The 13,972-nt window shown below is 37.2% G+C and overlaps 1 protein-coding gene across 3 annotated transcripts in view; it reads right to left on the reverse strand.

Annotated features, from left to right (window-relative positions):
- The window catches only part of col7a1l (collagen type VII alpha 1-like), a 56,050-nt gene that overhangs the window by 27,582 nt on the left and 14,496 nt on the right, over positions 1 to 13,972 (reverse strand). For 2 of the 3 annotated variants that reach the window (XM_016677667.1, XM_016677665.1), the window contains exons 18-54: positions 13,727 to 13,846; positions 13,229 to 13,375; positions 12,619 to 12,903; positions 12,394 to 12,533; positions 11,814 to 11,937; positions 11,340 to 11,483; positions 10,227 to 10,414; positions 9,665 to 9,745; positions 9,556 to 9,573; positions 9,451 to 9,477; positions 9,276 to 9,341; positions 8,460 to 8,540; positions 8,350 to 8,376; positions 7,702 to 7,746; positions 7,488 to 7,562; positions 7,319 to 7,414; positions 7,153 to 7,179; positions 6,933 to 6,986; positions 6,709 to 6,780; positions 6,571 to 6,630; positions 6,113 to 6,148; positions 5,981 to 6,025; positions 5,765 to 5,800; positions 5,566 to 5,610; positions 5,031 to 5,102; positions 4,909 to 4,941; positions 3,355 to 3,426; positions 3,199 to 3,258; positions 3,086 to 3,121; positions 2,265 to 2,345; positions 1,668 to 1,703; positions 1,474 to 1,518; positions 1,050 to 1,112; positions 911 to 946; positions 583 to 609; positions 421 to 459; positions 250 to 312 (exon numbers count right to left, since the gene is read on the reverse strand). In XM_016677667.1, coding sequence (XP_016533153.1) covers positions 250 to 312; positions 421 to 459; positions 583 to 609; positions 911 to 946; positions 1,050 to 1,112; positions 1,474 to 1,518; positions 1,668 to 1,703; positions 2,265 to 2,345; positions 3,086 to 3,121; positions 3,199 to 3,258; positions 3,355 to 3,426; positions 4,909 to 4,941; positions 5,031 to 5,102; positions 5,566 to 5,610; positions 5,765 to 5,800; positions 5,981 to 6,025; positions 6,113 to 6,148; positions 6,571 to 6,630; positions 6,709 to 6,780; positions 6,933 to 6,986; positions 7,153 to 7,179; positions 7,319 to 7,414; positions 7,488 to 7,562; positions 7,702 to 7,746; positions 8,350 to 8,376; positions 8,460 to 8,540; positions 9,276 to 9,341; positions 9,451 to 9,477; positions 9,556 to 9,573; positions 9,665 to 9,745; positions 10,227 to 10,414; positions 11,340 to 11,483; positions 11,814 to 11,937; positions 12,394 to 12,533; positions 12,619 to 12,903; positions 13,229 to 13,375; positions 13,727 to 13,846 — 2,702 coding nt within the window. The remainder of the gene's footprint in view (positions 1 to 249; positions 313 to 420; positions 460 to 582; positions 610 to 910; positions 947 to 1,049; positions 1,113 to 1,473; positions 1,519 to 1,667; positions 1,704 to 2,264; positions 2,346 to 3,085; positions 3,122 to 3,198; positions 3,259 to 3,354; positions 3,427 to 4,908; positions 4,942 to 5,030; positions 5,103 to 5,565; positions 5,611 to 5,764; positions 5,801 to 5,980; positions 6,026 to 6,112; positions 6,149 to 6,570; positions 6,631 to 6,708; positions 6,781 to 6,932; positions 6,987 to 7,152; positions 7,180 to 7,318; positions 7,415 to 7,487; positions 7,563 to 7,701; positions 7,747 to 8,349; positions 8,377 to 8,459; positions 8,541 to 9,275; positions 9,342 to 9,450; positions 9,478 to 9,555; positions 9,574 to 9,664; positions 9,746 to 10,226; positions 10,415 to 11,339; positions 11,484 to 11,813; positions 11,938 to 12,393; positions 12,534 to 12,618; positions 12,904 to 13,228; positions 13,376 to 13,726; positions 13,847 to 13,972) is intronic. The other variant, XM_016677666.1, reaches the window with a different exon arrangement.

A 13,972-nucleotide genomic window follows, 5' to 3' on the forward strand; every position in this document is an offset into this window, starting at 1 on the left:
AACCAAACAGCATGTGTTCAAAAGTTGCCATTTTGATCATTTATTTTCCCTTTGATATTAATTTTTAAATTGAATTTGAATTTCATTACTCTAGAGAATAATCACCAATTTTACATCCTGATATATGCAGTCATCATAAATTGAAACTATTTTGAGTTTCACTTTACTTCTCTTAATGATATCTGTAAAAATAAGCAGCTTAGTTTAATTTATATATTTATCTTGACACGTAAGGGACTGAATCCTTACTCTTGGCCCAGGTAGACCCGTTTCTCCTCTCAGGCCAGGCTGGCCCGGTTCTCCAGGGTCACCCTGTTAAAAACAATAAAAACACAGCAGAGAAAAACTAAGGGTTATCATCTTGTGGAACAAAAAGTTAAATTCTGACTGAGGATGCTGCATGTTTTCTGTTCTAGTTACCTTAATAACTCTGGTCAGTATGCCGTTTTCTGCAACAACCTGGCGATTATCAGGGCAACAAATCTTATTTATTCCCAAGAAAAACAATTAAATACAAATATTGTCAAAACGTTGATATGTTTTAAGGAACAAAGTATAAAACAGCAATTCAGATTTGCTTACTTGTGTTCCCGGGGGTCCAGGTTTCCCCTTTGTTTCAATCCCAGTTGCGTTAAAAGAACAGGAACAAAGCAACAGTTAGGATCTAAGACGTCACACAAAACACCAAGTGTTTGCAGCACAAGGGAAAATTAGACTGTGCTTCCAAGGGTGACACACACAAAAAGCCAAGTTAATTAGCATCATATCAAATCAGGAATCATGTCTTCACAAGAGGATAAAAGGTTGTGCAGCATTTAAAGGGTGACTGGCGCAGAAGAATGATCAGAAAGCAGCCAGAAGGAGAAACAATCACTGAGAGGGGGGGGAGGGAGTGCACACGCAAACATACCATTTCTCCTTTATCGCCTTTCTTTCCATCAGTACCCTTTAATAGAATAAATAAAGGGTGGGCGAATAAATGCCTGACATCGTTACTAAAAATCTGGGAGGGCAGTAAGATGGTGTGACCATCGTGGAATACAACTTACAGGAAGACCTGGTTCACCTTTTTCTCCAGGGTCACCTGGTCGCCCTGGTAACCCCAATGGACCCTGATTAACAACAAATCAACAGAATTAAGCTTTCGATTAGGATATAGTTTTAAACCAGAGCAAACATTGATATAGTATAATTAAAATTGTAACATAAGGGTAAAACTGAGGTATGCAAAAAGGTTTACAATGGAAAAAAAAAAAGTTTATTTGTACATTTTTTAAAATTTATTTTCAGTTTGATATCTTTACCAAATCTATGCAAACTGAATGTTTGATCCAAACATGTTCATTATTCAGCTGAATCACAGATCGGATAAAAATCTGTTCTTTAACTGCCATCGTGTTTATCAAACTTGATTTTCATTCAAATCTGTGTCACTTCTCAATTTTAAGAAGGCAAAAAAATATATAAAAATACCCTTATTCCTCTTTCACCAGGCTCTCCAGTGAACCCTGGGTCACCCTGCAAGGTTCACAAATAATAGATATTTTACACCAATACTTCATGATATGACCTAATTGACAGAAGAGTCTATATACTAAGAAGCAGGGTAAGACACTAAAAGCTCAAATGAAACAATGATTGAAACCACATAGCCAGACTGATCGTACCTTCATTCCTGGTTCTCCCTTCGCTCCAGGTGCTCCCTATATGGACAAGTAACAATGAATATTGATGCATTTACTGTGTCGACACATGGCTGTTTGTACAAGCTGGAAGTGAAATTGAGGAAAAGCTAAATTTGACATTTTCTGACCTTCAATTCAGTGAAAACTTTTTGTTGACGTCGTTGGACATTTGCTCATGTTTTAACGCTTAAATAACTTGAAATAAATACACTGCATAGCAAAAGCAGCCACATTTTGGGATTTTATCCGACATCAAAACAAAGTGGAGCATAACTGTTAAGTGGAAGTAGAAAGAGACGTGACTGAGAAAGTTCTGAAAAGAGTGGTGAGAATATGTATTCAGCTCCTTTTAGTTTAAAAATGCTTTTTAAATCCATTGAAGCTTCTGGTTAACACACAAAGAAATTTAATGGGTGCAAATAACTTTGTACTTTGACCTGAGTTTTGCTAGCAGTCTGCTGTGTATGGTTTGAATTTTTAATCCACTCTTTTACAAATAACCTAATGTAATGAAATGAACAGCATTATACCAACAACTCATTTTAATTGCTGTTTAACAGCCACACAGGACTTACTTACATCTTTACCTCTTAATCCTGGTTCTCCAGAATTTCCAGGCAAGCCAACACTTCCCTTCTCCCCTTTTGCACCATCTTTGCCCTGAAAAAGAAAAAAAACATAAATCTTGTTTTCAGCCTTAGTAAATACTTACAGTATTTGTAAGGGTTTAAAAATGAAACCACTTTAAAAGCTGGTTTAACTAAACTAAGTGTTAAACACAGAGAAATGCAAATACTCATTTATGTTACTGGTAACCAAGTGAATTTTGCTTTGATCCTGCTCTGGTAATAGTTAAAAAAGAAAGAAAAGAAAAAAAGGTAAAATTTTGTCCAAGCCCTTCACTCCAAGCATCAGGCTGTGACTATCAGTCTGCTGGTGGTAATAGCTAAATTGCAAGCCGTTAGTGTTAGAGCATCCTTGATAAAACCTGCTGCTTGCTGTTACAGGGAATGAGGCTCTTTGAGAAAATCCTCCACCTGAAAAATACTGAGAGATTAAGCCAGACTTTCGTTTCCATCGGTAATTATTGAGTCATTGTGGGTTCTGTTATAATAGTGGCCATTTCGTATCGTAAATGATGCTTGAAAATAGATGTGAAAATATGAGGCATGCGTGGAGAACAAAGGTTTTTCAGTTTTTTTGTGTGTTTTGTTTTTACTGAGGGAGATTTAATTTAATACACAATAAATCTGATGTATGAAATGTATTATTACCAAGCACAAAGTAAAGCATGCAAGTAAAAAATATTTTAAAATCAATGAGTACAAACTTGTGTTTAGAGACAATTTTACCAAATACTTTAACTGATGTGAAAAAAAATAAAAACTTATTTCACTGACCTTTGGTCCTGGCTTCCCTGACAGACCAACATTTCCCTAAGAATAGCAAAACATTTAAAAAAAAATTTTTTTCTATTTTTTGCTTCACAATATGAAAACTGTTAGTAACTCACCCTCTCACCATTTATCCCCTTCTGTCCTGGAAGACCTGGAATCCCAAAACCAGGACTTCCCTGCATGAAAAATAAAAAAAAACAAAACAATTGCAGTTATATTTCCTCTGCTTCTACCTGAACATATGTAGATGAAAACATTTTTTTTCTTTTCACCTTTTCTCCTTTCTCTCCTTGATCTCCTTTAATTCCCTGAGGACCTGTTTGACCAATTGGGCCGAGATCTCCCTACAGGAGGAAAATGTTCACATACACAACGTGGACACAGAGACAGTCATGAATGTGGCCAAAGTTTTGTTTCCGCCCCCCCGCTCCCTCTCCAAATGATACCCTGTGGACTGAGATTAAAAAGGTCCCCTTAAACGAAGCATTCAGAAGCCAACCGCAAAAGTTAATGAGAGAAATCTTAATTGTGTTTGATAAGCGGACCCAGAGGGCTGAGTGAGTGTGCAAGAATACCCTGAACAATTAATTAGCAATGTTTTCATGGAGCAAAACATCAAAAACATCACTTCCCCACAGCTGGGAGACATATCTTCAACCAGTTAAGACAAATAAATTTGGCCAACTTAAGAACACGTGAGGTTGTGGTTTTCCTATCAGTGAATAGTTTTAATGGCTTCAAATTTCCACCTGAACTTGTCGACTATAAACATGTGTCCCCATCTTTTCCTTATACAGACATGGTAAACCAATTAGATTATGGTAAAGCTAATTTACCTCAGTAACTCCATTCACAAAGCGAGGCATAAATTAAATAGACACTGATGTTTTCAAGCATCCATTCTGTTGTTGCAGTTGATGCCATTTGTGTTCACAGTGAATGAAAACTTGACATTTAAGATTACAATATTTTAGGCCAATAAAAATGAATAAAAAAATGCAAGTTTAATGAAAAGTTTGATACCTGCTTAAAGGTTATTTTTAAAAAGTTTTCAGCCTAGTCTCCAATGGTTTGCAGAGACTGATGTGCAATAGACTCAAAAGGGGAAAGACGCACACACCTCCAAATTGCACATTGACCAGACCTTGAGTGACCAAATGAAGTTGTAAGCTTCCCAGGCTACAGCTGTAAAATATGTTGCTTGCCTAAAAGAAGCAACATAACATTTAGCAGAGGGGAGGAGGATGATTGGAAATAGAAGGAGCAACAGGGAGGGACATGTAGAAAGAGATTTTTTTTTAAACCATTTAGATTGCAAAAGTAAAATAAAGTGTAGACACAAGATTCTACAACTTCATGCTCCGTTGACTTGCTGCAAGCATTTCCAAATGTTCCGTGAAAAGCACACAGAGTTTGGATTTTTGTGCAAAAGTTATTCGAACTGTACTTGTCAAGGTATGTGCAGGCAGAGCTTTGCCAAATGAAAACACAAGGTGGATGGCTGTGTAATTCATTGCACTCTGCAGAGGCATCGCCCTCAAATGCAACCTCACATGCTGCTGAAAGCTGTTGAGAATACTGATGGTGCTTTCTCCTCAACAGGTGAAGGAACAAATGTGTCATACATAATGAAATAATCCAGATTTTTAAGCCACACAAACTCAGCAGTGGAAAAAAACTACTTGAAAACTACTTGGTATTGCTTAGAGCAGCAATACTATGATTTTCTTAGTGGTGAATTGGGGTTTGTTAAAATTATGCTGCTTGCAAATATATTGTGCTATTTTCACCTAAAAAGTAGAATCAATAAAGAGAAACTGACTCACCCTGGCACCTTTTTTTCCAGGTGGGCCAATTATCTGCCAGGTTGGTTGACAAAAAGGAAAAGGAAACTCAGTGATAAATGCTTTAATTTGTGTTATTTAAATGCATAACTATGTTTTCTTACACCCATCGCAGGATCTCCAGGGGCTCCTCTTTGTCCTTCATCTCCTTTCAATCCAATTGGCCCAATTAGTCCCTGGAACAGTTGAATCAACTTATCAATATGCTGGATTTTTTAACTTGGTTTGCTGTCTCTATGACGATTCGGTGGTGTAGTCTCTTAAAAGCTGTGGTTGGTCCCGAAGACAACAGTTTTTCACATAAAATCTTATAAAGCTTCAAATCAAGAATAACAAATTGAAAAACATGATGTTTAATTTTCCCATTGAGAATCAAAAGTTTTACTCAAAATTCTTCAAACCACGTTAATTAAAATCAGATCTAGAAAACCTTGAAAGCGACTTCCTTATTTCTTCATTTCAAAATTTAAGTACCTCTGATAAGACAATGCACAAGATTATAATCAATTTTAGTTTTTATTTTCCAATAAAAAAGGAAAATAAACAGATATGTGTTTATAATTTTCTAAAGTCAATCAGTGAAGACAGTAGGTGTTCTTGTGCGACATCTATATTTTACTAATAATAAACTTCACTAACTTGAGGTCCTTGTGGTCCATCTGGTCCTTTTTCTCCCTGCTCTCCCTAAAATAACAAAAAAAGTTTACAGATTTTACATCTACATGCACACCTAATATTGTCAGTCTTATCGCTGAAATAAAAATTATTCAACTTTAGCACAACATAAAGAGTTTTCAATCTAATGAGGGGAGAATACATTACTGAAAGAGAAACTCACCTTGTCCCCTTTTTCTCCTTTCAATCCCTTTTTCCCCTGAGAGTAAAAATGAGTCACACCAAGTGAATCTTTTCATCACAGAGTCTTAGCCTCAGTTAAAAAGACACTGATTATAACTCATTTCAAGCCAGCACAATTAATTCGTATTCTCTGCAGGGTAAAGACAAGCAGAGGTTGTTGCATGAAATCAGCGGAACATAGAAATGAACTACAAACCCGGGGTCCACCCAGTCCCTGGATGCCCTGGTCTCCACGGTCACCCTAGAAGGGCAAAATATTTACATGTATTTATTTATTTTTTTAATCAAAAATATGACATTTTCCATGCTGAAAATCAGTGTTTTGTACCTTTGGTCCCTCTGCTCCCGTTAAGCCAATATTTCCCTGAAAAATAAACAAAAACATTCAGAAAAATGTTAATGTCCAAAGTACATTTGGCACCATTAGACACCTTTCCTGTTAGGACAGTGAACAAACCCTTTTGCTCAGTAGAAGCAGCTAGCCTTTCATCAATGTTCAAGGTTGGAGCGCACAGAGCGGGATCTTTGCACAAGCAGATTTTGCATCATTATCCTATCAAAACGTGGCCATTTTTTGTTTTCTACCAGGCCACATGAAGTGTTTGATGAAAAGTTTGTTCTTTGTCTTATCTGACCAAACCACCTATTTTTAAGTATTAACAGCCTTCATTCTGTGTTTGTAATCATAGCACCATGGACCCCAATATGCATTTCCATCGTTTTTTCTAATTTCTTTTGAAATCGTGCTAAATTCAACACAGCAACATTGATGCTCTACTTATGTACCTTCTCTCCTTTCTCTCCTTGAGGACCTTGGATTCCTTGTATACCGAGTCCGTCTTCACCCTGCAAAAGATGCATCCATAGTAAATTAAATCTATAAGTCCAAGATGTATTCACTCACAAGTGTAAAGGATGTTTTACCTTTTCTCCTTTGTGACCTGGCAATCCTGGTATACCATCGATGCCAATGGGACCAGGAAGACCTGCAATACCCTGCAGGAGTTTGCATAATGCAACAGTGAACAAAAAACATTTTAAAAAGGAGTATTTCAACATTTTTCCCCCCATTAAGTTTAAATATTAGCCCTTCTTTCCTGGACAATATCTTTTCCCACCATTTATAAATGTAACAATTATGAACTTACATCTTTTCCTGGCTCTCCTTTGTCTCCTTTCAAGCCTTGCTTCCCTCGTAAACCCTTTCAAAAATTAATGAAGAAACCCAGCTATATTATATAACAAAGAAAGTGATTCTGCAGTTATAAAAATAGGTTTAAGTGCAAGAATTGTGTTAAAGTAAAATTAAAGCCAAAGAACCAGCCAGTCATTTAACACAAAGAAACACAAGAGAGGCGTCATCCTTACTTTGGCTCCCGGAGCTCCAGGATCTCCCTACAAAGCACAAAAATAAAAGCAGCCTAGCTGGACCAATGAACCAAAAAAAAAGAAAAGGAAAATCTATATTTCTCCAAAATTATTCTGTTATGCAACACATCAGTAGGCAAGGATAAAATAAATAGTGAATATCTACCTTCACAGATATTCCTGGTGATCCTGGCGGGCCGGGCTGGCCGGGGAGGCCAGGTGATCCATTCGCTCCCGGTACCCCGGGTGGTCCCTGCGGGCCCTGAGCAACTCCAGGAAATTAGGTTTGAACTGCTCAGCATCACTCAACGCCAAACACTTTCTTTAAAACTTACTGAAGATCCAGGTTCTCCTTTTCTTCCAGGCACAAAATTTGAATCTGTACCAGCTATAACGTAGCCAGGCTCTCCCTTTGATGCAACAAAAGTAAAAGGTGAATTTCTGCACAACATTCATATTTTTGGACAAGTCGCTGCAGATATTAATTCAGGAAATGGGCAAAAATAAATTGAAATCAGTCTGGAGAATTTAGCCCAACATCTGACTTACTCGCTCTCCCCTCTGTCCCTTTGAACCGGGGACACCTGGAGGACCCTGCCGACGGACAGAGATGAGACAGCATGAGGAGATTAAAAAAATACTTGTTTTAATTTGACACATTAGACATTTAAAAAGATCAAAACACACATTTTATAAAACCTAATCATTTCTTTAAATCCATTGGCTCCAGACTCTCTAAGATTAATAATTTGTGGTTTCATATCCCTTTAAATTTCTCACAGTTATGTTACAAGCACAAACTTCTAGACATGTTCATATGGTTTTCTGTAGCAGACCAATAGTGTGCAATATGTGTTTCAAACAAAAATCTGAAAAGTGTGGATATGTTTACATTCAATCTCTTTTGTAGAAGCACCTTTTGTTACATTCACAGCTGTAAAATATGTCTCTAGAAACATTACGCTTTCATTCCCATTGTTCTTTGCAACATTAGTTTTGTGTGCGCCTTGTGTACCATTATTTTATGTTTTATATATTTTCCAACAAAACATATCAGCAACAACATTTTGGTAGGCCCTCTTGGTACATTAAAGAAAAGAGAAGCAGCAGGTGCAAGACATGATTTTTGTTGCATTTGGAGAAAACTAATTCAAGTTCACAAAGTTAAAGTTTTTTCAAAACTTTTCTTCATCTCACCATTTCCCCTGGGACACCTGGAAGGCCCTGAAAAAGACAAAAAAACGTTATATTTTCAGAATATGACCAGTGACAATGGGATTTATTTATTTATTTCTAAATTTAGTTACCCGCTGACCAGCAGAACCTGGAGGTCCGGTTCGTCCTGGTCGCCCTGGCAACCCAGGGATGCCATCCGTTCCTGGAGGTCCCTATAGATTGAGAGCTTGAATCTTTACACAAATGCACAACTTCCTCAGCATTGTTAAGATATAACACATTGTAATAACTGTATTAATATGATGTGAATACTTAACATGTTTGTTATCAAACAGGCAGAAAAGCTGATAAGTTGGTTCATTTTGAAGGTTGTTGCACAAATTGTTGTTTTGTACATTTAAATATGTTCATTACATTGATTTCTGTTGTTGCACATTTTGGTCACCAGAGGGCAGTGTTTAGAATTGACCATAGTTTTACCAAGACTGGGCTAAAATTAATCTGGGGACTTTGTTTGCTCTGCTTGGACATGAACCTGATTTTCATGAGTTGTCAAATTTTTGGCAAGAATTTGAAGACCCGCATGTGCAGTACAAACATAATTCAGCATATTTGTTGCCAAAATACAAATGTCCAAAGTATTTGTGACAACTGCTGAAGTAGTTAGCATGCTACAGTTTCCCAGTTATAATTCCTACTTCCAAGTAGAACGTGGTATAGGTGTAGTGTTGGTGTCCCACGTGGGAAAAGAATTAGTCCTCAACCTCAAATGAAAGGGATTTTGTCTCATCACAACTTTTAAATATGTGCATCACTGTTGATGTGCTCCAGACTTGAAGACTTTATGTATATTGGGATCAGTAGTGTGGAATTTGCATTGTTTTACTGGCATAGTGGTGCAGAGATATTAAAATGCATGATAACATTAAATGCATGTTGGCTCTTACCTTCTCTCCTATTTCTCCTTTGGATGATATGAAAGGATCAAACTGTCCAGGGCTTTGCCTAAATTGCTACAAAATTATATTTTATAAAGTTACATCATGATGGAAAAAAAGGCTGAAAAATGCAGAATAAATTAAACTATAAGGAAAAATGATCAAATGTAAAGAGTAAACATACCAAACCACCAAGACCAAAACCGTTCCCCTAAAATGAAGGGGAAAAAATATGCTAAAAACACCAATTTAAATAATCTAAAATGCTACTGGGAGACAATTAACACACCTTTTCCCCTTTTTGGCCCTGTTGAAGCATACAATTAAGATAATTATGAGCAGCAAACCAAAACACAAAGGAGAAAGTTTACTTGTTGAATTTGTTGAGGGGTACACACCTTGACACACTGTGAGGCGCAGGGACCTAAAGGTTTATTCAAATCCTCTGGGTCTTCAGTCGGAGTGTCCAACTGAGCAAACTGAGCACAAAATGACAAGAAAAGAACACAATGTTAACTCTCCAATGGAGCCTAATGACATCGAATCTCTCTCTGCATTCATCTCCTCTATCCACTGCTCTGACGTCAAAATGAAGTCAAGAACGGTGACGTATTTGCTCCTGCGGAGCTATTGTTTGTGAGTTTGAAGATGGACTGAATGTCTCCATCTTCCATGATCCTCATCATTATTCATTATAGGAATAATGATCCTCCATCATTATTCATGTGTCTCCTTTTCCACATGAATAACTCCCATCTCTACACGCATCGAAATTGCACATTCCTGTGGGCTCTGAAAGACTTCTACATACAATAAAACCGCATCATAACCACGAGATAACTGCAACGCTTCGATCGGCATTGTTTTTCTTTTGTGTGTGCAGGAAATATGAACTCATTCCACCCATTGTGGTATGAGAAGTAAGGAGAAAACTATTGAGGCAGTCTTTCCTTTTCTTACCTCATCCGGTAGTTTGAATTCAGAGAGAAGCTCCTGACTGCAGATGCTTTGGATAAATTCTCTCTCTATGGAGGGGAAGTCATCAAAGGTTGGCGAGTAGAAGATATTTTTATAGCTGCTGGGAGCAGCAATTTTATTGAGCTCCTCGATGTCTGCATTGGAAACTCCAACTGCTAATATGCTAACCCCTACAGAAAAACAGATTGAAGTATTCAGAGTTGTATACAGCAATGTACCTGCAATAATTCAGCATTCACCAAAGTGTTTAACTGAAATTGAGACATAATTTCTCTACTTATGAGTTATTAATATGCCAAGATATTTTCTTCAACCAATATAATTTAATATAAAGATGAACTAATTCAGTGCAGTCATTTGATGCGAAATATTTTTCAGCAGCTTAAGGAGCACCGTTCAAGCATTCAGAGGGTTTCACACAACTGCAAACTTCCCAAATAATACACTTTCACCTTCATCAGCTTAAATCAGAGCTTTTATCTATCAACTATTAGTTGTGCAATCCACAAATCAGGCCTTTACGGCCATCTTGGAATAAGAAATCCACAGATAAAAAAAACAAACAGTTGTACTTACATTTTACCAGATGTCATGTATGCAGCAAATGTGTGAAAGAAGATGGCCTGTATTTGGTCTGCACTGACATAAGGGGCTTTAACACAAATGTACACCTAGTTTGAAATCTTTCCATTTCATAATCATGTAGTACCTAGTTTTAATCTATCAGAAAAATACAAATCAACTACTATTTTGTTCCATTGTAATTAGTAGAAATTCCCCAACAGAAAGTCAGTAACAGTGGAAAATGTTGATTTTTAGTTTTTTCTGAGAGCTAAAAATACAAATTAAATTTAACCATAGGCTAAATTTTAAACATTTAGGCATTATAAAACTTGGAAAGGCACATTTTTTGAAAAGGTTCCCACAGGTTTTTTCAGCTCCAAACAAGTATTAGTTAGAATGGTTCTTTGCATACGAAAGGTTGTCAATATCTCAGTTATCAGTACAGACAAAATGTGTGAAATAGGCAAGAACACATTTAAAACACCCTGTATTATTAAGTTTTTCAAGGATCCAGAGGTTTCTGGAACTCACCTAAAGCACGTGCAATCCTGGAAGGTGGCATCACATCATCCTGGGCCCTGCCATCCGTGATCAGTACCAGAACATGGGCCACATCTTGTCTCATCCCCAAAGACTCCATGAACAGTTCCTGTAGAACATAGCCGATGCCTTTTCCTGGAGACACAAATGTACTAATATAGTATTTAGATAACTCCTAATTCCAGCATGTTGATCTTCTTTAGTTTCTACAAACAGCGTTCATGTTCAAGTCATTTTATTTTGCTTTTTAAAGTAAATTTCATTGGCTTGTGTCAGAAAAACAATTTTAAGAGCATCAACGTCACAGCAGTAAATATGATTTTTTCTTTTTGCCTCTACATCAGTATGATACATTCTTGAGGTTGTGACATCAATAGACAGATCACTTTTAAAAGATTTACTTGCCATTTGATGATGTGGAAGACAGAGAAAAGAACAGTTCACCTTTGAGTCGGTTCAGCTAACCTGTTTTGGTGTTGCCACCTGTGTAGCGCAGCCCTCTGATAGCCCTGAGCACAGAGTTTCTGTCTTTGAAGTCACTTAGATGGAACTCAATACGAGGCTCATCGCTGTAATGAACCACGGCAACCTAGAAGATGACAAAGGAGAAAAGTGCTCATAATCAGCATATTTGCTTTTTGATCTAATGTAAGAGTGCTGAATGGATAATCACGAGAGATGTTTAGTAGTTGCTCCATTTTGGTTGTGCTTTCTTCCTTCTGCTAATATTCTCTGTCGCCTTAAGTACAAAGCCAAGTAGCTGGGCACCTTTACTTTAACAATGTTTCTGTCTGATTATGTCCAATTATTAAAAAAACTTCTCACCATGTTACAGTTATTTAATCCTACTCTGAACAAGAAGTATGTTTTGTGAACTACAGTTATCGGTAATATAAAACGGCGTCTGCAGAATTAAAACCAGCTTCGAATTTGTTAAAAAAATACTTGCAGCTAAAGTGATGACAGTTCACATCTGGAGCTAATTTTCAGCACCTCATCAAGCCAACAAAAGAGAGAACAAGACCAATTTCACTGAGCGACAGACCTGTGTGCCGTGTGCGCCGATAACGGGGAAGTAAGTGGTCACTCGGAAAATGAAGTCTTTCATCTTGGCAAAGTTGTTAACGCCGATGCTTGACGACTCATCCACCAAGAAGACTATGTCTGCTTTGGCCTTCCCACATACTGATGAAACAGAGAAGACATGCCCAACACATGGATGTTTGATATTCACATATTAAACAGACTGAGAGCGGCATTTCTGAAATACCTGGCTGTGGTGGAGCTGTTGACTTTGTGGAGGCTGTGGATACTTTCAGGGAAGTGACTGCAGCTTCATTGGCCTTAGTGACACTGGGTTGGACTGGAGGCTTTTTAGTAGTTATGGAGTTAGCTGGTGGTGCAGCCATGGGGGGCTCAGTGTCTCTGGTGGCTGGTTGAGCAATGGTTGGGTTGACGATGACGACAGTGTTGGGACCAGCTGTGACACGAGGGGATTTCAGCGTCACAGTTGCTGGAACAAATTGGCCTGGTTTCACAGGATCATTCTGCCCTACTGAAATTCATAAAACCATCATTTTTACTTATAAGGTAAGTCAAACTAAAGAAGGACCTGCACTTCAGTAAGATATGAAATTCTGCAGTGTTAAGTCAAAATTATGTTTTGTACGTTTTATATAAATGTAATGAAGCTACAATTTTATTCCTTAATCTATAGAGCTCAACAATAATGTTTTTGTGCGTTTCTAAAATTGCATAATGACGCATGCAAAAACAGAACAAAAGCAAGGTTTATATTTCAACTGCATATAAAATTTATACAGAAATCTGAAATGGAGCTTCATAGATTGCTCGTTCAAATTATTTGTGTAAATTCTTACATATTCTCTGATATATGGTGCTTATAGGCCCCTCCACTTCGCCATACAAAGGTCTGATGGAGAAAATGTATGTCCTGCCGTACTGCAGGTCACTGATCTTATAGGATGAGAAGGCAGGACCAAGAGTTTCTGTTTTTGTCTCCAACACTAAAAACAGGAAGAACAAATCAGTGACATTTATTCATCAAGAAATTAATAACACTGTCATTAAACGGTGTTCTACCAATCAAATCATTTCATAGATATCTAATTGAGATAATTTTTTTGACAAGGAATTATAATCATTTATCAAGAAAATTTAACCACAAGTATGTTATCCTTATGTTAAAATGCAGCACACACACTTTTACAGAAACTATTGAGGCATATGATGACTTTAAAACTACAATTGGTTCAGTTCTCAGATCTCTACTTAGCAGAGGTAATTTACCTTCTTGGGTTTTACTGAAATGTGTAGTAAGTAATCCCAAAACAAACATTTGTAATCGACACACTGACCTGAAATATGCCTCCAAGAGAGAAGATACCCAGAGACTCCTGCTACACGAGTCCAGTTCAGAACTGCGCTGCTCTCAGTTGTGTTCAGGGCAGCAAACCCCTCCACTTTTGGAAGATCCACTAGATCACAAAATTACAAAAACAGATGCAGAAGTTAAATAATAAAAATACTTAAAGTCTGACTGTTAAAGAGATGCCTCTTCAAAGTTTTTGCCTTCTGATACAATTTCCTCCTAATTTAAAATA

Source organism: Poecilia formosa, unplaced genomic scaffold, assembly GCF_000485575.1.
Source record: "Poecilia formosa unplaced genomic scaffold, Poecilia_formosa-5.1.2 Scaffold159, whole genome shotgun sequence".
Taxonomy (NCBI): domain Eukaryota; kingdom Metazoa; phylum Chordata; class Actinopteri; order Cyprinodontiformes; family Poeciliidae; genus Poecilia; species Poecilia formosa.